Source organism: Hyaena hyaena, unplaced genomic scaffold (genome assembly GCF_003009895.1).
Source record: "Hyaena hyaena isolate Hyena2069 unplaced genomic scaffold, ASM300989v1 scaffold_131, whole genome shotgun sequence".
In the NCBI taxonomy this organism is placed as follows: domain Eukaryota; kingdom Metazoa; phylum Chordata; class Mammalia; order Carnivora; family Hyaenidae; genus Hyaena; species Hyaena hyaena.
The window spans coordinates 625,537-650,480 of NW_024080761.1; the positions used below are offsets into that span (position 1 = coordinate 625,537).

At 43.2% G+C, this 24,944-nt stretch overlaps 1 protein-coding gene across 2 annotated transcripts in view; it reads left to right on the top strand.

Annotated features, from left to right (window-relative positions):
- Window positions 1-1,848: 1,848 nt before the first annotated feature.
- The window catches only part of LOC120235457 (signal-regulatory protein beta-1-like), a 49,792-nt gene continuing 26,696 nt past the window's right edge, over window positions 1,849-24,944 (top strand). For both annotated transcript variants that reach the window (XM_039237794.1, XM_039237796.1), the window contains exons 1-2: window positions 1,849-1,940; window positions 14,122-14,481. In XM_039237794.1, the coding sequence (XP_039093725.1) occupies window positions 1,871-1,940; window positions 14,122-14,481 (430 nt within the window). In that variant the 5' untranslated portion in view covers window positions 1,849-1,870. The remainder of the gene's footprint in view (window positions 1,941-14,121; window positions 14,482-24,944) is intronic.

Genomic DNA, 24,944 nt, shown 5'->3' on the forward strand with positions numbered 1-24,944 from the left:
CTTTCCAGTTTATGGAATCTTTAAAAATTATTATTATTGTTTGCACTGGGTTTGAAGCCTTTGTATAGGATTGTAATTGAGTTTTGAACATTGATCTTATATCCAGCAAGCTTATCAAGCCTGTATTACTGCTTATCGTATGGACATTCTTTTATGTGTAGCTCTTACTGATCTACTCAACCAGATTAGATTTCCCCTTTATTAAAGTTACATATGCACATGGTTTAAGAGACAAAGAATCTATATTTCTACATATTAAAACCAGAATCTCCCTATTTTCCCCTGTCAGAGGCCACCATTTTCCATTCTTTTAATTGATTATTTTTAACTGATTATTCTAGATGTCATAGCCAGATATCATATAGCATGCTTACATTGTCCTTTCTAGACACCTCCCCTGTATGCATTATTCACTGACATGCGCTCTGGTACTCCGGACCCCACGCCCCATGTGCATATTTCTTCCCCATCACCGTAACATGTTAATCTTCGATAATGTCATAGTCAGTGTCCACATTATTGTGACAATAGCATTGTGTTCTACAGCTCAATCTTGTAACATTCCCAGCTTTTGTTTGTGTCTTTCCGCTCACTTGTAGTTTGTGTAACCAGCACCATATTCAGGGTACAGAACAATTCCATGCCCGCAAAGATTTCCCTTGTGCTAGCCTTTCATCGTGCCCACCAGCCCCACCACACCAAACCTCTGGCACGTGCCCATCTGTTCTCTACAACTTCAAGAATGTTGTGTAAGTGAATTCATACAGTGTGTGACATTTTGAGAGTGATTTTGTTCACTCAACATAATGCCTTTGGAAACTTACAAGCTGTGCACATGTAAATAATTCATCCTTTCTTATTGCTGAGAAGTATTTCCTGCTGTGAATGCACTATAGTTTGTCCAAGCATTCCCTTATTACTGGACATTTTGGATGTTTCCAGTCTTTTGTCATTACAAAGAAAGCTGTTCTAAACATTCCCACATGGGTTATTGTGAGGGTTTGGTCTTTATTTCACTCAGATAAATGCCTGGGAGTGTGATGTCTGGGATCTATAACCCACTTCCTCTCCTGAAAGAGGAGAGAGAATGATACGAGCACATACAACTTCTTTTTTTTTATTCTAAGATTTATTTTTAGGTAATCTGCATGGGTGTGGCCCAAACCCAGGACCCCAAAATCAGGAGTCACAGGCTCCATGGACAGCCAGCCAGGTGTCCTAAACACATACAACTTCAGAGGCCCACGCTGTACTGTGCATTTGGGGGAAATGTTACCAGTTGTGACATAAAGGCTTGGAACGGGGAGGCATTTCTGGAACAGACCTCATTCAATCACCAAGTTTGGCAGGCTGTGGTGAGCCCCTTCCTTCTTCCTGCTGAGAGGCTCCAGGGCGTGCTTACAGGATCACTTCTAGACATCTCCCTTGCAGTTTGGCAGGCTGGAGGAGAATGAGGCCATAAGCCAGGCACTCCTAAGTGGCCCGGGCCCAGGAGTTTGGGACACAGCCCCCAGCTGCAGATCCGCCTTGGCCTGGGGCTCCCAAGTGGGGAATCACCATGAAGACGTCAAGATGGGGGGAGGGGCCTGCTGGAGTGGGCAGAGGCCCCATGCAGGGAGGAAGCATTATCTCTCTTGTGCCTCTTCACTCTCTCTGAAAAGAGAAGACAAGAACCTCTCACCAAATGAGGCCTTCTCTGTTTGACTTCTATTTCACAATCTAGAAGCAGGTCGTGCCTCACAGTCACATCACTCCATCATGTGAACTTCCTCTTAATTATGGGAAGAGGAGGGCTTTCCTCTCTACAGAACAGAGGCCCATTCTCCCCAGCACACACATTTGCACAGAGCAGGGTCTCCAGGCCTCCACGATGTCGGCCCCTGCCTCTGGGCCCCACCTGCCTCCTTACCTGCTGCTGGCTGTGCTGTTGGGACTCACAGGTAAACATTGCCTTGGGGTACAATTCTCTTTCCCTGTCTCCTCAGGCTCATCCATGTCTCTGGACATTAAGGTAATGTCCAGGTAAGCACAGGTGTACTATCCAGGGCTGCCACAGAAGGCCAAGGACTGGGTGTCATCTGAGAGCGTGAAATCAGGGATGTGAGCATTTCCTCTATGGATCCATCACCTGCAGCTGGTTACCAGCGGTATCCAGACAGGGGATGCTTCAATCTGCCACAAGGACAATTTTGTACGTATTAAGTGATCTACTCTTCACAACACCCCTGCCTGATAGCTAGGACTGTGCTCCCAATTGGCAGATGGAGAAACTCAGGCAGAGAGTGGAACTGGCCCAATGTCACCTACCTAAGTCAGTACAGCTGCTGGGGTTCATGTCCAGGCCACCCAGCTCCACGGTTCCTTCTCTTAACCGTGTTATGCTGCTTGGCCTCTCAGTGGAGGCTAACTGCAGAAACCTCAGAAAATACAGAGAGGGGAACAGAAGAGGCATCACTCATCACACTCTGAGGTCTCCAGAGTTCTGGTTCTGCCGTGTGTACTCCCAGACTTTTGTTACTGACGTGTTGGATATTTCCTATGTGCCAAATCTTTTCCTGAGCTTTTAACACGTATTGCAATTTCATGTAATCCTCAGAATAATCAGAATATTAGTGTGCTGGGCTATGCTTCATGTATATAGGGAATATACTCATGTGTACATGTATGAGTGGGTGTGAGGAAGGGTACACACACGGGCGTGTGCACACAGATGGGATATTTGAAAACGTTTCCCTCATGGTTCTCTTCACATCACATTCACTCTACATGAAATGCATGAACAGTTTGGTTCCCTGTCTCCCAGCTACTCATTCTCTTTTTCTACTCCTCTAAACTGACTGCTCACCCTCCAGCAAGCTCCTAAGACAAGCAAATTCCTCTCTAGGTAAAATGAGTAGAACTTTGTGCATTACTCCGTTGGGGGTCCTCCTCCATGCTGGATTGGGGTGGAAAGAAAGGGATACAAGATGCGGAGAATCCCGCTTGTATGATCTGCACCTGTAATTACATTCATATCCACATCCTGGTCCCCATCATCTAGTGTTGGCTGATGCCACCAGGCCTCAGGAAATCTTATGAGTAATAACTTTCCAATCCTGAGCACTCACCATGTGTCACACACACTTGGAAATGCATGTGTCTGTTATGTCCTGTGATCTTTGTGTCCACAGTAGACATTTCTGTCCTCCTAATTCACAGATAAGCAAAGAAGACACAGAAAAGTCCAAGATTACTCAGTGGTGAAGGGTAGGGCTATGATTTGAACTCAGGCAGTCTGATTCTGGTTTTTGTGGGTCTAACCATTGCTCTTCTCAAACCCTATGGCCGCATGTCCATCCAATGGACATCTGCAGATCTTCCAATGGGTATAGGAAGGGTGAGTGTGGGGAAGAGCATTTGGGATTTGTTTCTTTAGGGCTCTTCTGTTTCCTGAGTATATGTAAGTGGTTATTTCCCCCAAGTCATCTTCAAGGGAAATGCAGCTTCTCATAATTTCCTGAGAAATTCTCCACTGAAAATAGACTGCAGGGTCTCAGAAAGGGATCACACTGGGAAATACACACATCACACCAATATTTACTGGTAAGTACTGGGTGCAAGGACTGTTACAAGAGCTTAGGGCATCCTGGTTATTAAAAGAGAGAAAGTAGTTGCCCCTGTGGAAGTTATGTTGTAGTGGAAAAAGGACAGGAAACAACAGACATACCAAATAAATAAATAACATAGTATATTAGAAAGTGATGAGTGTTAAGGAAAAAACATGCTAGTACAGCTGGCTAAGAGAATGAGACACTCATCAGAGTGGGATGTATTTAAAGAGGTATCCTGGGTGGGCATCACTGAACAGGGAGATTATAGCAAAGATTACAAGAAGTTGGAGTGTGAGCCATGTGATTTTCTGGGGAAAGCGCCTTCCTGAACAGCACAGGAAAAGCATTAGAGTAGAATCCTCCTGTTCCGTTCAAGGATTTGGGCTTTCACTCTGAGTGAAATGGTTGCTATTGCAAGGTTTTAAAGACAGAAGTGACATGATCCACCATGAGTTTTAATTTATTCTAGCATTTGGTTGAGATTAGACATCATAGGGCACAGATAGAAGCAACTAGAGCATTCAAGAGTTCATTGTGTTCATGCAAACAAGGAAAAGCTTGCACCCAGACAGCAGCCAGGAGAGAAAGGGAAGAGGTCAGATTGCAGGTGCATGCAGATGCGGAGCAAACAGGATCTCCTGATGCATAAGATTTGGGGTGGGAAAGAGAGGTTCCCAAGGGCTTGGACCTGAGCGTCTGGGAGAATAAAGGTGCCTCATTGAGATGTACAAGGATGTGGGGGAAACTGAGGAGTTCAGTTTGGGACGTGTTGGCAGTGAGAGGTTTACTTCTATCTATGAAAATTGTTGAGTAGCTCATTGGACATAGAAATCCAGAGTTCAGGGCAAGCCTGGGCCAGACATAGAAATATGAGGATTATAGATACACAGATGGCACAGCTTATAACTTTCCCTGGTTCCTCTTGTTTGTTTTTTGAAGGTTTTTTTTTTTAACATTTATTTTTGAGAGAGAAGGACAGACATTGTGAGCAGGAGAGGGGCAGAAAGAGAGGAAGACACAGAATCTGAAACAGGCTCCAGGCTCCAGGCTCTCAGCTGTCAGCACAGAATCCAATGTGGGGCTCCAACTCACAAACCGTGAGATCATGACCTGAGCCAAAGTAGGATGCACAACCATCTGAGCCATCCAGGTGCCCCCAGACTATCATTGCTTATTAATGCTTATTAAGGCCAAATAAAATTCTGAACATATGTGTGTGTGTGTATGCATGTATATGTGTGTGTGTATGTGTATATATACACACATGCATACATACATCAACATTTTGTTTATCCACTCATCTATGGATAGACATGAATTTTTTCTGCTACCTTTCAGTTATCATGAATAATGCTGCTATGAACATAGGTGTACAAGTATCTGAGCACTTGTAATTTGCGGGATATTTACCTAAGAGTGGAACTGTTGGATCATATGGTAAATTCTTATATTTAAATTTTAATGAAAACACACTGTTTCCATGATGGCTACACCATTTTATATGTCTACCATCAACATACAAGAGTTTCGATTTTTCCACAGCTTACTCAATCCTTGTTTTCTAATTTTTCATTTTCTTGTATTTTGGTTTTGCTTTCTTTTGGTTTTGATAAAAGTCATTCTCAGGAATGAAAGGGTATCTCATTGTGGTTTTGATTTTCATTTTTCTAATGACTAGTGATGTTCAATATCTTTTCATGTGCTTACTCACCGTTTGAATATCTTCTTTGTAGAAATGTCTAGTCTAGTTCTTGGTGATTTTTCAATTGGGCTATTTGATATTTTGTTGTTGAATTGTGGGAGTTCTTTATACATGCTGGTTATTAATTCTTTCTGAGACATATGCTTTGCAAATATTTTCTTCCATTCTGTGAGTTCTCTTTCGCTTTTTTTCTGTTTATTTATTTGTTTTGAAAGAGACAGAGAGTGCAAGTGGAGGAGGGGCAGAGAGAGACAGAGAGAGAGAGAGAGAGAGAGAGAATCCCAAGCAGGCTCTGCACTGTCAGCACAGAGCCTGACATGGGGCTTGAACTTATAAACTGTGAGATCATGACCTGAGCTGAAATCAAGAGTTGGATGCCTAACCGACTGAGCCACCCAGGCATTCCTCTTTCACTTTTACTATTGTCCTTTGCCACGCAAAAGTTTTAATTTTGATGAAGTCCAATTTACATATATTTTTCTTTTGTTATGTGTTCCTTTGGTTTCTTAGCCAAGAAATCATTGCCAAATCCAATATTGTGAGTTTTGCCTACGGTTTTTTCTCTGAGTTTTACAGATTTAGGTCCCTTCATCCAGTTGAGCTCATTTTTCTATATAGAGTAAGATGAGGGTTCAACCTCTTTGTTTGCATGTGGATATCCAGTTTTCCCAGCATCCCATGTTGAAAAGATTACTCTTTCCCTCATTGGTCTTGGCACTCTTGTTGAAAATCTTTAGACCATATATGTAAGCATTTATTGCTAGGCTCTCTATTCTATTCCATTGCTCTATATCTCTATTCATTTTCAATATTGCAGTACTCTATTATACTATCTAGTAGATTTTTAAATCAATAAATGTGAGTTTTCCAACTATGTTCTTTTCCAGGATATTTGGTGATCTGCATCCCTAGAGATTGCATATGAATTTTAGAATGGGCTTTTCTATTTCTGCAAAAAAAAAATGCCATGGGGGTTTTGATAGCAATTGTATTGAATCTGTAGATTGCTTTAGGTAGTATTGACATCTTAACAATATTTAGTCTTCCAATGCATGAACAAAGGAAGGTTTTCTATTTATTTATGTCTTCTTTCATTTCTTTCAGCAATGTTTTACACTTTTTGGCGTAGTTGTCTTTCATTCCCATGTGAAAATTTACTCCTAAGTATTTTTATACTATTTGATGTTAGTGTAACTGGAATTGTTTGCTAATTTCCTTTTTTAATTGGTCACCACTCGCGTACAGAAATGCACTCTAATTTTTACCATGTTTAACACTTTATTTTTAAATATAATTTATTCTCATATTGGCTTCCATACAACACCCAGTGCTCATCCCAACAAGTGTCCTCCTCAATACTCATCACCTACTTTCCTCTCTCCCCCACCCCATCAACCCTCAGTTTGTTCTCCACTTTTAAGAGTCTCTTATGGTTTTCCTGCCTCCCTATCTGTTTGTAACTTTTTCCCCCTTACCCTCCCCCATGGTCTTCTGTTAAGTTTCTCAAGATCCACATATAAGTGAAAACACATAGTATCTGCCTTTCTCTGACTTATTTCACTCAGCATAAATACCCTCCAGTTCTCTCCACGTTGCTGCAAATAGCCAGATTCCTTTCTTTCTCATTGCCAAGTAGTATTCCATTGTATAGATAAACCGCATCTTCTTGATCCATTCATCAGTTGATGGACACTTAGGCTCTTTCCATAATTTGGCTATTGTTGAAAGTGCTGCTATGAACATTGGGGTACATGTGTCCCTATCCATCAGCACTTCTGTATCCCTTGGGTAAATTCTTAGCAGTGTTATTGCTGGGTCATAGGGGAGTTCTATTTTTAATTTTTTGAGGAAACTCCACACTGTTTTACAGAGGGGCTGCACCAGTTTGCATCCCCACCAACAGTGCAAGAGGGTTGCTGTGTCTCCACATCGTCACCAACATCTATAGTCTCCTGATTTGTTCATTTTATCCACTCTGACTGGTGTGAGGTGGTATCTCAGTGTGGCTTTGATTTATATTTCCCTGATGAGGAGGGACGCTGAGCATCATTTCATGTGTCTGTTGACCATCTGGATGTCTTCTTTGGAAAAGTGTCTATTCATGTCTTCTGCCCTTTTCTTCACTGGATTATTTGTTTTTCAGGTGTGGAGTTTGGTGAGTTCTTTATAGATTTTTGAATACTAGCCCTTTATCTCATATGTCATTTGCAAATATCTTTTCCCATTCTGTTGGTTGCCTTTTAGTTTTGTTGTTTGTTTCCTTTGCAGTGGAGAAGCTTTTTGTTTTAATGAGGTCCCATAGTTCATTTTTGCTTTTAATTACCTTGCATTTGTAGATGTGTTGAGTAAGAAATTGCTGAGGCTGAGATCAACGAGGTTGTTGCCTGCTTTCTTCTCTAGGGTTTTGATGGTTTTCTGTCTCATTTTTAGGTCTTTCATCTATTTTGAGTTTGTTTTTGTGTATGCTGTAAGAAAGTGGTCTGGTTTCATTCTGCATGTTGCTGTCCAGTTCTCCCAGCACCATTTGCTAAACAGACTCTTTTTTCCATTGGATACTCTTTCCTGCTTTGTCAAAGACTAGTTGGCTATACATTTGTGGGTCCAATTCTGGGTTCTCTATTCTATTCCATCGGCCTATGTGTCTGTTTTTGTGCCAATACCATACTGTCTTGATGATGACAGCTTTGTAGTAGAGGCTAAAGTCTGGGATGGCAATGCCTTCTGCTTTGCTTTTCTTCTTCAAGATTGTTTTGGCTATTTGAGGTCTTTTGTGGTTCCATACAGATTGTAGAATTGTTTTTTCTATCTTTGAGAAGAATGCCGGTGCAATTTTGATTGGGATTGCATTGAATATGTAGATTGCTTTGGGTAGTATTGACATTTTAACAATATTTATTCTTCCAATCCATGAGCATGGAATGTTATTCCATTTCTTTGTGTCTTCTTCAATTTCCTTCATTAAGTTTTTTATAGTTTTCAACATACAGATCTTTTACATCTTTGGTTAGGTTTATTCCTAGGTATTTCATGGTTCTTGGTGAAATGCACTTTATTTTTGACTGTTGATTTTGGGGGTTTTTTCTTCCAAGATTTTATTTAAATTCAAATTAGTTAACATATAGTGTAGTATTGGTTTCAGGAGTAGAATTTAGTAATTCATTACTTACTTACATAGAATACTTACTTACATAGAATACCCAGTGTTCATCACAATAACTGTGCTTCTTAATGCCCATCACTCATTTAGCCCATCCCCCCACCCACTTCCCCTCCAGAAACCTGCAGTGTTTTCTATAGTTAAGAGTCTCTTGTGGTTTGTTCTTCTTCTATTTTCATCTTATTTTAGTTTTCCTTCCTTTCTCCTATATTCATCTGTTTTGTTTCTTAAATTCCACATATGAGTGAAATCATTTGGTATCTATTTTTTTCTGACTGACCTATTTTGCTTGGCATAATACACTCTAGTTCCATCCACGTCATTGCTATTGGCAATATTTCTTTTTTTTTTTTTGTAGAAGCTTTTATTAATACCCTGGAAATGAATGAAGGATAAGAGAATTAAGAATTGAATAACTCTACAATTCATATATAAATAATTAAAAGTTGATATTTAAATTCAATTTATAATTATATTTAGACTATCATATTTTTTCTCAATTTCTTTTGTGATTCTTTTTTTTTTTTTACAAATAGTTTATTGTCAAATTAGTTTCCACATAACACTCAGTGCTCATCCCCACAAGTGTCCTCCTCCATGCCCATCCCCCCTCCCCCCCACATCCATCAGTCCTCAGTTTTTGTCAGCATTCAAGAGTCTCTCATGGTTTGCCTCTCTCCCTTTCCCCCAGGCAATATTTCATTCTTTTTGGTGGCTGAGAAGACATACAAATGGCTGACAGATACATTTTAAAAATGCTCAATATCACTCATCACCAGGGAAATAAAAAACAAAACTACAGTTAGATACCACTCATGCCTGTCAGAATAACTAAAGTTAACAACTTAGGAAATAACAGATGTTGGCAAAGAATGCAGGGAGAGCGAAACCTCCTTAAATTGTTGGTGGAAATGTAACATGGTGTAGCCATTCTGGAAAGCAGTATGGAGATTCCCCCAGAAAGTTAAAGATAGAGCTAGCTACCCCGTTAGCCAGCAATTGCACAACTAGGTATTTATCCAAAGTATACAAGAATACAAATTGAAGGGCACTTGTACCCCAATGTTTATAGCAGCACTATCAACAATAGCCAACTTATGGAAGAGCCCAAATATCCATCGCTGATGAATGGATACACACACACACACACACACACACACACACACAGTGTAATATGGCCATGATTTTGTATCACACAAATTAGCTGAATTCATTATTAACTCCGACAGTTTACTTTTACATGTGGAACCTTTAGGATTGCTACCGATAAAATCATATCATGTGAAACTCGCCCTTTATCTGATATGTCATTTGCAACTATCTTTTCCCATTCCGTCGGTTGCCTATTAGTTTTATGGATTGTTTCCTTTGCCGTGCAGAGCTTTTAATCTTGATGAGGTCCCAATAGTTCATTTTTGCTCTTGATTCCCTTGTCTTTGGGGATGTGTCAAGTCAGAAATTGCTGCGGTTGAGGTCAAGGAGGTTGTTTCCTGCTTTCTCCTCTAGGGTTTTGATGGTTTCCTGTCTCGCGTTCAGGTCCTTTATCCATTTTGAATTTATTTTTGTGTACGGTGTGAGGAAATGATCTAGTTTCATTCTTCTGCATGTAGCTGTCCAGTTCTCCCAGCACCATCTGTTAAAGAGGCTGTCTTTTTCCCGTTGGATATTCTTTCCTGCTTTGTCAAAGATTAGTTGACTGTACACTTTTGGGTCCAATTCTGGGTTCTCTATTCTATTCCATTGGTCTAGGTGTCTGTTTTTGTGCCAATACCATCCTGTCTTGATGATGACAGCTTTGTAGTAGAGGCTAAAGTCTGGGATGGTGATGCCTCCCATTTTGGTTTTCTTCTTCAATATTACTTTGGCTATTCGGGGTCTTTTGTGGTTCCGTACAAATTTTAGGATAGTTTGTTCTAGTTTTGAGAAGAATGCTTGTGCAATTTTGATTGGAATTGCATTGAATGTGTAGAATGCTTTGGGTAGTAATGACATCTTAACTATATTTATTCTTCCGATCCATGAGCATGGAATGTTTTTCCATTTCTTTGTGTCTTCTTAAATTTCCCTCATAAGTTTTCTATAGTTTTCATCATACAGATCTCTTATATCTTTGGTTAGGTTAGATAAAGGGCTAGTATCCAAAATCTATAAGGAACTCATCAAACTCCACACCTGAAAAACAAACAATCCAGTGAAGAAATGGGCAGAAGATATGAACAGACACTTCTCCAAAAAGGACATCCAGATGGCCAACAGACATATGAAACGATGCTCAGCATCCCTCCACATCAGGGACATACAAATCAAAACCACACTGAGATACCACCTTACTCCAGTCAGAGTGGCTAAAATGAGCAAATCAGAGGACTCTAGATGCTGGCGAGGATGTGGAGAAACGGGTACCCTCCTACACTGTTGGTGGGAATGTAAACTGGTGCAGCCTCTCTGGAAAACAGTATGGAGGTTCCTCAAAAAATTAAAAATAGAACTCTCCTATGACCCAGCAATAGCACTGCTAGGAATTTACCCAAGGGATACAGGAGTGCTGATGCATAGGGGAGCATGTACCCCAATGTTCATAGCAGCACTCTCAACAACAGCCAAAACATGGAAAGAGCCTAAGTGTCCATCTCCTGATGAATGGATCAAGATGTGGTTTATCTATATGATGGAATACTACATGGCAATGAGAAAGAATGAAATCTGGCCATGTGTAGCAATGTGGATGTACCTTGAGGGTGTTATGCTGAGCGAAATAAGGTGTTATGCAGAGAAGGACAGCTACCATATGTTTGCACGTATAGAAGGATTAGGAGGAACTTAACGGAGCACCATGGGAGAGAAGAAGGGAAGGGAAATAGTGGGGGAGAGAGAGGGAGGCAAACCATGAGAGACTCTTGAATGCTGAGAACAAACTGAAGACTGATGGGGGTGGGGGTGGGGGAGGGGAAGCTTGGTGATGGGCATGGAGGAGGCCACTTGTGGGGATGAGCATTGTGTGTTATATGGAAACCAACTTGACAAAAAACTATTAAAAAAATCATGTCATGTGAAAAGAAAGATAGTTTTTACTTATACCTTTGCAATTTGAGTGCTATTTTTTTTCTTGCCTAATTGCATTTTCTGGAATCTCTAGTATTGTGTTGAATAGAAGTGGTCAAGTGGGTATCCTTGCCTTGTTCTTGATCTTAGAGGAAAAGCTTTCAGACTTTTGTCATGAAGGATGATGTTAGCTATAGATCTTTCATATATGACTATCATTTGTGTAAGTTTCCATCTATCCCTAGTTTATTGTTTTTATCATGAAAACTGTTGACTTTCATCAAATAACTTTCTGCATCAAATGAGATGACTTTGTGGTTTTTTTCTTCATTCTATAAATGTAGCCTATCACATTGTCTGATTTTCATATGTTGAGTCATCCTAGCATTCCAGGAAGAAATTCCACTTGGCCATTGTGTATAATTCTTTTAATGTACTGTTGAACTTGGTTTGCTAGTGTTTTGTTGAGCATTGTTGCATCAATATTCAGGCAAGACATTGGTCTGTTCTTGTAGTTCTTGTGGTGCCTTTATTGGCTTTGATATCAGGATAACACTGCCCTAAAAATGTGCCTCAGAATAACCCTGAATGACTTAGGAGACTTCCTTCCTCTTTAATTTTTTGGAATGGTTTGAAGAAGATTAGTGTTAACATTTCTTTAAATGTTTTGAAGAATTAACCAGTGAAACTACATGGTCTTGGGCTTTCCTTTATTGAAAAATTTTTGATTACTGATTCAGTCATCCTACTAGTGTTAGTCTATTCAGATTTTCTGTCTTCAAGATTAGTCTTGATAACTTGTGTCTGTGTAGAAATTTGACCATTTAATCTAAGTTACTCATTTTATTGGTGTATAATTGTTTGATGTACTCTTTTAGAATCCCCTTTATTTCTATAAAATGCCTACTAATGTCTTTCTCTTTTATTCTGGTTTAGTTCATGAAGTTTTCTCTCTCTCTCTCTCTCTTTTCTTTTTTGTTAGTCAGTCTAGCTAAAGTTTTGCCAACTAAACAGGTCTTTCTGAACATTTACTCTTGGTGTTGTTGATTTTCCCTGTTGTTTTTCTATACACGTTTTATTTATCTCTACAGTAGTCCTTTTTATTTTCTTCATTCTGCTAGCTTTGGGTTTATTTTTCTCTTCTTTTTCTGATTTTTTAAGGTCCACAGGAGTTCATTAATTTGTGATCTTTCCTCTCTTTAAAAGTAGGCATTATAGCCATAAATTTCCCTCTAGCGCTGTTTTCACTGCAGATTGTAGGTTTTGGCAAGTTGTGTTTCTATTTTAATTCATCTCAAGGTGTTTTCTAATTTCTCTTGTGATTCCTTTTTTGCAGTTTTAATTTTTAAAAAGTATGTTGTTTTATTTCTATATATTTGAGAATATTCCATATCTACTTCTGTTGTTGATTTTGAGTTTTATTTCACAAACTGTTTACCAGTTCATGCTTGAAGAGTCCTTCTTCTAGATTCCAGTAAATTGCCTGCTCATTTAGGCTGTGTGATGATGACCCACAAAGCGTTATTTTTATGGTAACTGCTTTCTGTAACAATTCCGGAAGGCATGCATTATAGACAGAACAATGGCCCCTCAAAGAGGTCCATATCCTAATACCCAGAACGTATGAATAGCTTTCTGCATACGGCAAAAGAGATTTTGCAGAAGTGATTAACTGAAGACCGTTAAACGGGGAGATTATCCTAGATTATCAAAATGGCCCAAATATATTCACAAGAGTCCTTATAAGAAGGAGGCAAGGAAGTCAGAGAATGAAAAGTGACAATAGAAGTGAGAATCTATAATGAAAGGAAGTTGGGAATAATGAGAAAAGGATTGTGGGTAGCGTCTAGAATTTGGAAAGACAAAAACACAGGCCTCCAGAAGAAATCGAGCTTGGCTGCCCCTTGATTTTAGTCCAGCAACACCAATTTGGACTCTTAATCTTGAGAATTATAAGACAGTACATTTATGCAGTTTTGGGGCACTGCATTTTTAATAACTGGTTACAGCAGCATTCAGAGACTAATATAATATGATGGTAGTATAGGAAAAACCCCAAAGGTTTGAAACGCTGTTTTACTTCTCATTTAACTACATATTTATGGTGTGTTGAACAGCCTGCACATCACTGTCTCTCAAGTATCCAGGGTGATGGAACAGACCCCAACATGTGCATGTGCTTGTGGAGGAGGGAAGTTGATCCATAGAGGGTTCTAGAAGTTAAATGCACAGCCCAAAAAATACATCCATCACTCAGTTCACACACAATGGTCTAAAGCAGCCTGATGCTCTTGCTGAATGCAAAGGGTTCAGAAAATGTAACACTCCTTAAGGCCAGCAAGTGAACAACTAGAATCATTAGGTGAAGTATGAAGCTTATAGAGAGGGCTGAGGCACTCCCTCCTGCCGGGTGCCACATCACTCAATCTGTGGTTTAGTGTCCTCAGCTGTAATACGGTCCCGTGTTCCAGGCTCATCGTGAGGGTTATGTGCCGTGTACATGCAGCATGCTGAGCTCAAGGCTCACTCATGGCGTGCACTCGGTCAGTGAAAGCTGTGGTGGATAAACACTTGAGAAGGCAGACAGGATCACACAAGGATAAGAAACACCTGCTTTGTGTTCTCTCCAGGTGTGGCAGGTGAGGCGGAGCTGCAGGTGATCCAGCCTGAGAAGTCGGTGTCTGTGGCAGCCGGAGAGAAGGCCACTCTGCACTGCACCTTGACCTCCCTGCTCCCCATCAGGAAGGTGGAGTGGTTCAGGGGGACAGGGCCAGATCGGGAGTTAATCTTCAGCTCCAGAGGAGGATACCACCCTTCCTGCCGAGTAACAAATGTTACAGACATCACAAGGCGAAACAACATGGACTTCTCCATCCGCATCAGTAACATCACCCCAGCAGACACGGGAACCTACTACTGTGTGAAGTTCCAGAAAGGGACTCCTGATGTAGAGTTTAAGTCTGGACAAGGCACCCAGGTCACCGTGAGTGGTAAGTATGGCATGGACCTCCTTCGTCCCCTGGTTGTGGCAACAAGTCAATAAAAAAGCCCTCCACTGTCTGAGCAACAGATAAGAATCAGGCGCTGTGGTCGGTGCCCCGAAACAGCCCCTTCCACGGATCAGGGAGGTTGAGGCCTGGAGACGCTGTGCTATTTGTTGAAGACCCCGTGGCTGGTAAGCGGTGGGGAAATATGGAACCTCAGTCTGTAGGCTCTAAGCTCTTCCCTTTTCTAATCCTGACCAGCCCTCTGGTTCCAGCGATGAGGGACTGAGAGGCTGAGTGGCTTACCCAGTCACAAGGCCTCACCTCACCCCTGCCTCTGGAGAGACCTCCCCTCAGTGTGGCCAGTGTTCCCTTTACTCCACATTTACTAAGCACCTGCTGTGTGCAGGTTCTGCTCTGGGTGCTGTGGGAGTAGCAGGGAACAAAACAGACAAAGTCTTTCTCTGTGAAGCTTATGTTCCCTTCCTTTCCAATGAAGACAAATGCACCCAGGGAAGGGACGTGGGACACTGTCTTTCTTTCTTTCTTTCTTTCTTTCTTTCTTTCTTTCTTTCTTTCTTTCTTTCTTTCTTTCTTTCTTTCTTTCTTTCTTTCTTCTTCAGAAAAGTCACAGTGAGAAGCAGCACAGGCTCATGGTTTACTGACAGCCCAGTTTGGAGAAGATACCAGAGGGTGGGTATTTGCTGTGGGTCTGTCCAGAAAACCCTCATACAGTTCAGGGACTAAATCATATAATAGCAACTGAGTCTTCCCACATCCTTTGACCATAGGCAGGAAAAGTGGCTTTCCCAATTGTGCAGGTATTACAGAGGTTCCCAGCGGTGCATCCTTTGTCTAAGCACCACAGCTAGTAGCTGGCTCCTCCGCCAAGCTGTCCATTCAGGTGAAGCCCTGAATGAGAACAGATGAAGAAGGAGGAGCCTGGGGGGCACCAGGCAAGATGCTGTATCTTCATCATGAAAGCTACTCCTTGTCACCAAAGCTATAGGGAGGGACCTCCTCTTCCCTGTTAGAGATAGGGACACTGAGGCTCAGGGGATCTGACCTGAGCAAGCAAAAAGAGCCATGATTAAACCTGAAGCAGCCTGAGCTGCTCTTTGCACACTCACTGTATTGGTCAAAGTGGGAGAAGGCTCCAACCTTCTTGAAAATCTGGCATTGTTCTCTTAAAATGTCCCTGCCTCCCTGTATCAGCTTCCTATTGCTGCTGTAATAATTAGCACACTATTAGTGGCTTAAAATGACACACATCCTTTTCTTCCATTTCTAGAGGCAGAAAGTCTACAATGAGTTGGCAGGGCTGCATTCCCTCTGGGGACCCTGGTGGGGAGTCTGTGTCCTTGCTGTTCCACTTTGAGGTTCCTGTTCCAGACTACCCGCTGCTGTGGTCAATATGCCTCCTGCTGCCTCTCTCCTGCCTCCCTCCTTCACTTGTAAAGGTCTCTGTTATTACGTTGGCTCCACTCTGTTGTCCAAGATAATGACCCACTCAAAACCCCACCTAATGCCCACGAAGTCTCTAATGCCATGTAAGGTACCATATTCACAGACTCTGAGGGATCTGAGCCAATCACCCTAAGTCCTAAGTCAAACATACTTTGAAACAGTTTCCTATAATCTGTGTCCTGCTGTGCAGGGCATATTTCAATATTTTCTAATTTAAGTTGGATTTAATATTGGCAGTGGGATTTGTAAATAACTCTCAGGCTCCTTGGTCAGCTCCTTGTCGTCTTTGCCTGCCCTTTCCTGCAGCTGGTGAGGGTGGGCAGGCAACAGCGTAAGCGACTGAGTTTTTGGATTTGGTGATTTTTCTCTTTTGTCTCCCAGAGATTTTGCAGTTTGGGCATTGCTCTTCAAGGGCTATTGAGAGCCAGGTTTCCATAGGATTTACTGTCCTTTTATTGCTTTTCTTCTTTGAGTTTAGAAGCTGTATTCAGAGATGAGTAACTAAGGTGCTGCCTTGTCCTCAGCAGACACAAGTGGCCTGAGGGCTTTGAATGCCTTGTCCCCAAAGTCTCTACCGCACATCTCAGTATCTGTCTCCCATGTTTCCCCACCTGGGCCCTATTCTGGCAAAGAGGTGCACTGAAGCTGAGAATTCAATTCTCTCTGCAGCACTGATGCTCTGATGAGGAGGGTGGGCCCACTTATGTCCTGAGCTTTTTCTACCCTCCAGCTCTAGGAGGTGTGAATCTCCAATGTTGCCTAGATGTCTTCTTTCACACGTGACCTTTCAAGTGTGATTCTTTGGTCTTAGTTTGCATTGTCTTTCTCTGAAGGGTTGATGCCCATCAAGACCCATCCAATTCCACAGTTCTCATAATTACCAGCTCACTTCCAGATTATCAGGGCACTCCCATCCTCTGCTTACATCATCCCAGGTCACCACTGTGAGATTTTAGCAGTGACAATATCAGGGAAAGCTGGGACCTTCCTCTGCTCCTCTGCCCACCAGGTTGGGGATCTCTTAGCCACTCAGCTGACTGACACCCAGGTGTGTATCTGCACATTACAACTGGGTTTCCAGACCCCTCTCAGACAAGCGTCACAAGTCAACTGTCTTGGGAAGCAACCTCTAAGTTATAGGGGAAGGGGACAAGCTCACTGTGGAGTGCTGTCTGATGCACACGCGTGTGAGACAAGGAAGGAGGCAAGACTGGCAAAGGGAGACATTGAACACAATATAGCACAGAAGACTCATACTTGGACAGAGAACAGGCGAGCTGGATGCCATTTTTGACTTTTTTAAATGGAGCAGAGGGGCAAAACCTCTGTACCTGCTCTTCCTCCAGGCCTCTGCTATAGGCCGCCCTCTAGAAGCAGGTGCAAACATGGGCAATGCAGCTCTTTAAACTGAGAAAAAGTACAGAGGGCCACCCAGCTGAGAGCTGCCGTCCTCCAACACATCAGGGGTAAAATTGGTAGTCTCTGCCTCTCCCTCTAAGATTATTCCATATATTTAGAAAACTTACTTGAATTTCTTGATGTAAGTCTAAGAGCAAAAGCAGTCATTGTAAAAAGGCAAAGAATCTGAAGCTGTGCATCCAGATCCAATGATCTATGTGCGACAGAAAGATGGGACCTGATGTTGGCACTGGGGTCTGGGTGGGCAGGATGATGTTTGAAGCCCATTTCCTTACCTCTCTAGGATGTTGTCCAGGAGGCAGGTCACCCTGAGGTCTCCTTCAACATGTGAGAACACGGGTTCACTGAGGTCCGTGCATGGAAGAAAGCAGGCCAGCCTTGCACCTCACTCACCATGACACTGTCCTCACTGTACTTGAGGCCGGGCTGATACTGGTTCCTTGACCCTGAGAGGTTGGGCATGTCTTGGTCCAAAGACAAGGTCTCAGAGTCATCCTCTGGGACAGCAGTGAGGAATTTCCCAGTCATCTTGTGACCCTCCATGAACTATGAGCCTGTTCCTTTGTCAGAAAGATGTAAGATCCGCCCCACTGGGTGTGGGGACCAAGTCAGTAAAGCTCACTTGCCAGTTACTGAGTGCTCATTGTCTCCATCTCTTCCCTCAGAAAGAAGAGCTGGCATCCTGGGAAAAGGTGAATGAAATGAAGTATTTCTTACCCTGAGATCTGCCTCAAGCCTCTCACAGGGAGATTCATGAGCTTCAGAGTGTTGATCTAAGGTTCCCTTAGATGGAGTAAGTGGAGGCCCCTGGGAATGGACTCCTGGATCTCTCTGTAATGTTACATCCTGTTCCTTCATTTCCAGACCTAGAACTCTCCACTCCACTCCTGGTGGCTTTCTACCTGGGCCCCAAGCTGCTGCTGCTCATCATTGTCTCTGCCATCTATGTCCACAGGAAGCAATGGATTGACTGTGATTTATGGACAAGGAGGGCAGGGCAAGGTCCATCCCAGGAGGAGCCAGGTCAGTGGGAGGGGCAGCCCGCAGGTCACACAGGGTCAGCGCCCACCTGGGGTAAAGAGCGGGTGACACACCTCCCTTCATACCCTCTGAAGCCTCAGGGATCCCTCTGGGAGTTTCCTAACTTCCAGGAAGACTGTGGGGTCCTGCAGGAAGTGGGTGGGGTCAAAAGCTGTCAAAGGATATGCACAGAGTCCTAGGGCTTCTCAGAAGGAAGTGTGTAGAGCCACTGGATGAGGGCCAACTGAATGGGAAACCCCTTGGAGACCATCTATAGATTACTAGGGCACAAGGAGTCCACAGGTAGAGGAATGCTGATAGGTGACCACTGGCTGCTCTGGGGGCAGCTCCCGTTCTGACCCTCTGGGGGACAGACTGGAGGATTGGCGGAGGGAATCAAGACCCAGGGAGGAAGGCTGAGGATGCAGAGTCAGGGGCTGCCTGTCCTCTCACAACAGGTATCTCGGGACAAAAATAGCACCAAGGACATAGGAGACACAAGGAGAACATTTCTGGAATGGTGAGCAGATCATAAAATGTGAACATGGGTCCATAGCTCCTTCCTTGCTCCCCTGCTACATGCCACCCTCAGTCTCTGCCTCCTTCCTTCCCTGAGAGGCCCAGACTAAAACAAGGAACAACTAGAAGCTTCTACAACCCTGTCCAAATGCCTGTTTCCCCAGAGACCCACCTGCCCATAGTTCCTGATGCTCCTTCTCACCGTCCTTGACACCCCAGAGCTCAGTCTTCATACCTGGGTCTGAGCAGGGGGCATGGGAATGTGCTCTAGGGGCTGACACACGGGTATCTTCCTAAAATGTGAGAAACAAGTCACATGTTCATGTACCAGTCTATCTTTCATCCAGTTCTTGGGGACTGTGGCCTAAACTACACACTCAAGGCCATGCTCTCATGGGTCATTCCTGCCAACCCCCACACTCACCAGCCTGGGTAAGGTTCTCTAAGCCTCCTGAATGTAAATGAATCCTATCCTGGTTTGAAGAAAAGTGAGGATTCTCCTTCCTCTTTGCCTACATGTCCCTCTACTCAAGCCCACAGGGGAATATTTCCTTCTCTCCCTGTGATGGGAACACTAGCTCTTCTGTCACCTTCATCCTTCCCAAACCCCCCACCCCCCACTCATGTACATGTGCTGACAGTCCAGAAATAAGGACCCTCCATGATTTCCTTCTTCATATTCCATGTTCATTTCTGCCTTCATAAAGCTCCGTCCAGTGGCAAGATGGTAGATGTTAAACAATCCACTTCTCAGAAAGAAAAAGAAGCCTGACTTGTAGTGCTTGTTGATTTCTGTGGTGTTCCAATGTGGCCAATTTCAAGCTACCAATGTTTGAACAACTGGCTTGAAAAATTCCTGAAAATCTCTCAGGTGTGAGTGCAAGCCTCCTCCCACACACCAGTGGGCTCCACCCAGAACCTGCACTCTGCTCACTCCTGAGCTGCTCCCTGGTCCAGGCCACCAGCATCACTTCCTGGACCATTGCTATGTCTCTAACAGACTCTCCACTTCTAGCCACAGTGATCCTATGGAAGTGGAAGTCAAACTGTATCCCTCCTCTGTTTTTTCCCCCTACAGATATGCATGCCTCAATCTCTCCCTCTTTTAAGCTCTGCTGACCACTTTATTAAAAGCACCTTCCATAAACTGTCCCACATAAAATATCAAGTCCACTCTCTCCCTCTGTGTTTTCACAGCTCATCCCCAAACTGAGTTGTTTCCTAGAACTTAAGATCAGCTGACACAGTAAATGGAGACAATGCTCCCTTTGCACAGTGGTACGGGACCACAGCAATGATGGTGCAGCTGTAAACATGCGAAGTGATCTCAGTAATCACTGGGAAAAGTAACAATTTTTCTGTGACCTTTAAAAACTTTTTTCAACACATTGGAAAGCCTTGAACTATCAGTTAGGAATGTATAGGGACATGAAAAATAAAACAGTAAAACTGTTATTCATTTGGTATATGGTCATTGGAAACATTAGAAATGTTGAAAAAGGAAGTGTTTTATCTTTTGTAAAGACTTACCTAGAGTAGTTTGCAGTGTGCTTGTCTTCTTCTAACTGCAGTCTCACTCCTTTCTCAATTGGGATCAACTTCTAACACCCCATCCCTTGCATTTCCAATGCTGCAGTATCTTTACAACACTAATGTGAATATATGCTGGTGTCACTCCCTCCAGGACATTTCCCACCCACCCCCCTTTCTCAGATACAGGGTAAGTTTGCCTTCACTTTGCTCCTCTGCCTGCATATCTAGACTCTGGAAACACTCTGTAAACCATATCCCTGACACTATTCCCATGAAAGTCACCATGGCTTCATGAACCCCTCCCACATTCAGTTTGAATTTCAGCTCTAGCTTCATCTTTCCTCGTTTCTCCTGTGCACTTTCAGCTTTGTGCCAACTCCCTTCTGCCATTTTTTCACTCTTGTACAATGTCACCCAGGCTTATCATGGGAAGACCAGGAGACTACACAATCACCTGCTTTGCTATTGTAGCAAATACACATCACAACCCAATGATCATGGCACCCTGATCTCACACTTCCAGCTTCCTTAACAGTGAGAAATAAGTTCCTGTTGTTCAAGACATCTAGTTTACAGCGTTTTCTTCTAGTAGCCAGCCCAAGCCAAGACAAAATCTAGATAAATTATGGACTTTGCTTAATAATAATGTACCAATATTGGTTCATTAAATTATAACAGATGTACTGTACTGCTGTAAGATGTTAATAAGAGGGGAAACTGCAGCTGTATATTGAAACTCTGTATGATTGTTGTAAGATTTTTCTGAATGTAAAACTTCCACAAAATTGAGTCCAATAAAAAAAACTTCAACATCTCATCTCAGCTCTGTATCTTCTTCTTGCACCCCCTTGGGGACACTGCAAGGAAATGAATAGTGGGGGGATCGTGTCTTTATATCCAGGTTTTATCTCACTCCAGGTCTGAGGTTCCTTCTCTTCCCTCCTCTGTCCTCTGCCAGAGCTCATTCCAGAGCCAGGCACTCAGGGATCCCAGAAGCAGCTGCTTCTCAGTCCCCATGATAGTCATCCCAAACATTTCCAAGTAGTAAAGCCCAAGTTGGTCCAAGTGTGCTCAGAGAACTCTGGGCCCCTGGGTGAGTGGGGTAGTTTTAAGACCTCAAGTGGGAGGCAGTTAATCCATGTCCTGAGCCCAAAAACAGAGTTGGAAGGGGCTTTTCATAGCAAGGTAGATGCAGTGATGAAGCAGGTCTCAGGAGGTGGCCCTCACCCGTTACCCTCTTTGGGATGGCCTCACCTGAGGAGAGCCACAATGCCCAAGGTCATGTCTGGTAACCAGCCACATCCAGTGACTCTTCAACATGGGGATGTAAAGGCTCAGCCCTCCCATCCCAGTTCAAGAAAACACTGAAGTAACATCTTAGCACCAGAACCCACAGGAGCTCAACTGAGGTCATCATGGGACTTCTCTGTAGCTCGACTTTTTTAAAACAATCCTGCTCCTTTCTCCTCCTCTCCACAGGTTTGATCCTAAAGTGCTTCCTGAAAATACCTGCTTGTTAATATTCATCTCAACACCTGTTTCCCAGGGAACTCAATACGGAACAAAGAGGCAGTAGTCGATATCAGAAAAGGGGAGGGATCCTTTTGTCTCTAGGGACCAAGCCATTCATGGAAGGATACATTGTTTATACCACCACATACCATATGCCATATACCACATACCATATGCCACACACCACATAGCAAAACCACATACCACTAACCATAAGACATATACAATATACCATATACCACATATCATATGCCATATATCAAAAACCACATTCCATGTACCGCATGCCATATAAGACATACCAATGCCATATACAATATACCATATATCATATACCATTGGCCATACAGCATATGCCATATATCACATACCATATGCCACACACCATATACCACATACCACATACCAAAACCACATACCGCTAACAATATAAGACATATAAAATATATCATATACCACATACCATATACACACACTACATACCGTATGCCATATACCATATGCCATATACCAAACACTCTTACTCATTACAAGAGCAATGAGAAACAACAAAACTATTTATGCAAAAAAGGGGTATAATCAGATCTGTGTTGTAGAAGATGACCTTGGAAGAAAGCCAAGGCAGAGCTTACACCAGGAAAAACAAGATGGGGGTAGCCTATTAGGAAGTAATAGTTTTCATTCAAGCAAGAGATGATGACAGTGATGGAGAATAGATTCAACAGGTATTTAAGAGGTAAAACTAACAGGCACCGGTAGTGGGCAGACAAGAATGGACAAATGAAGGTGTAGAATATGGGTTCCTTCTTGGTTAGACTAAATGGGTAGAGGGTGTAACACATACTGAACAGGGTGGAAGGTGACAAGAGAATATCTGAGTGCAGACTATGAACTCAATTTTGAATATTTGGACTATACAAATAATAATTTCAAATTCAAGAGATATATAGGTCAGTTCCCAAGAAGTGAATTCAGGATTGGAACCTAGATTGCATCTGCCACAAATCCAGTGCTCTTGACCATCAAGCCACTAAAAATCCCAGTCTCTGAAGAGTTTAGAGTCTGATGGAAGGTATGAAGTCTCCTGGAGATGGGAGGAAGGGTAGGATGCTGGAGACGGGGGGGAAGATTCTGTCCAATCCTCAGCAGGGGCCATGGATGGCCTCCCAGCATGGAATTTGTCATTTCAGAACAATGTGCTGGACAGTGACATCACTGGGAAAGGGGAGTCTTGTCCTCTCTTATAGGCAGTTTGGGCCTGCTTGGCATTCTTCTCTTGTTGTAACACCTCTCCTGGTTTTAACATCCTGTATACACCTAAGAGGAGGAAAGGCTCACAAGAAAGCAGTAGAAAAACAGCCCTAGCAGTCAGTGCATGACTATGGATTCATGGACATTAAAGGGTCACATTCTGAGTGTGGGCTGAGAGTCCCTGAAGACAACCTGTGTGCTTGGGTACAGACCATTCTGGAGGGGAGAGAGATGGAGGCCAACATGCTGGTTCCTTTCTCTTTCTGAGAGTGTTTCTTGAGTCTCTCCATTCCCTTCCTCCTGAGCTGGCCCAGGACCCAGCACAGACAGCAGAGGCAGCCCTCACCCTCCCAGGTGTGTTTCTAGGTGTGTTGCTTTTCCTCTTGGAGTGTTTCTTGAGCCCCACCTTCCTTGTGGCCCCCTCCATCCTGTAAAGCACAAATCATCGCCATGTCCAAAATTCTAACCTCCTTCCCACATCATGTCTCTGGGACCTCAAAAGTGGCAGGAGTGTGGGCTGGGGAGAACCTCAGATGGGACAAGGCTCAGGAATGACCACAAGTCTGTGAGTGTCATGCTCTTAACTCTGGAAACCCCAAGCATTGCCAGCAGCAACTTCTCAGCTTATAGCCACCTTGTCTGTTCAACTGATAATCTCAAAAAAAAAAAAGAAAAAAAGGTGTTACATTTCTATGGTCTTTCCCCTCATCACAGTCCCCTTCCTCTGACATCATGAAAGGAGGAAGTGGCTTCTCTCCTCAGAGAACAGAGTCCCGGGCCTCTCAGGACAACACTCAGACAGAGAAGGATCCAGGGGCCACGAGGATGCCTGCCCCTTCCTCCCAACCCTGCCCACCTTGGCCTTCCCTGCTGCTGACTTTGCTTCTGAGATTCACAGGTGAGTGGGCCCTCAGGTGTGTTTCACGGGGGCTCCCCATACCCCTTTACTGTGTTCTCCTTACCTGTTTCCCTAGAATTTCTTGGGGGAAGGTTTTCTCTTTCTGAGCCAGAATTTACAGAACTCAGTTGGAATGGCCCCCAGTTCACAAAATCTCCCAGTGGTCATGTCTGTTCCACACCTTTTTGTTTGGATAATGGATACACCTCCCCTCCATGGTCCCAGGACTCAATGCAGCACATGTGAGAGTTCTCATCTTTTAGCCCCTAAGATTAGAAAACATGAGTTTTACACGTATTACCACTACACAGATGCTACCTCTCAATGGAGAAAAATGTGAGACAGGAAACTATCAACACCCTAGAGGAGAAAGCAGGAAACAACCTCCTTGACCTCCACCGCAGCAACTTCTTACTTGACGCATCCCCAAAAGCAAGGGAATCAAGAGCAAAAATAAACGATTGGGACCTCATCAAGATTATATGCTTCTGCACAGCAAAGGAAACAACCCACAAAACTAATAGGCAATCAACGGAATGGGAAAAGATAGTTGCAAATGACATATCAGATAAAGGGTTAATATCCAGAATCTATAAGGCACTCACCAAACTCCACACCCGAAAAACAAACAACCCAGTGAAGAAATGGGCAGAAGATATGAACAGACACTTCTCCAAAGAGGACATCCAGATGGCCAACAGACACATGAAATGATGCTCAGCATCCCTCCTCATCAGGGAAATACAAACCAAAACCACACTGAGATACCACCTCACGCCAGTCAGAGTGGCTAAAATGAGCAAATCAGAGAACTCGAGATGCTGGTGAGGATGTGGAGAAACGGGCACCC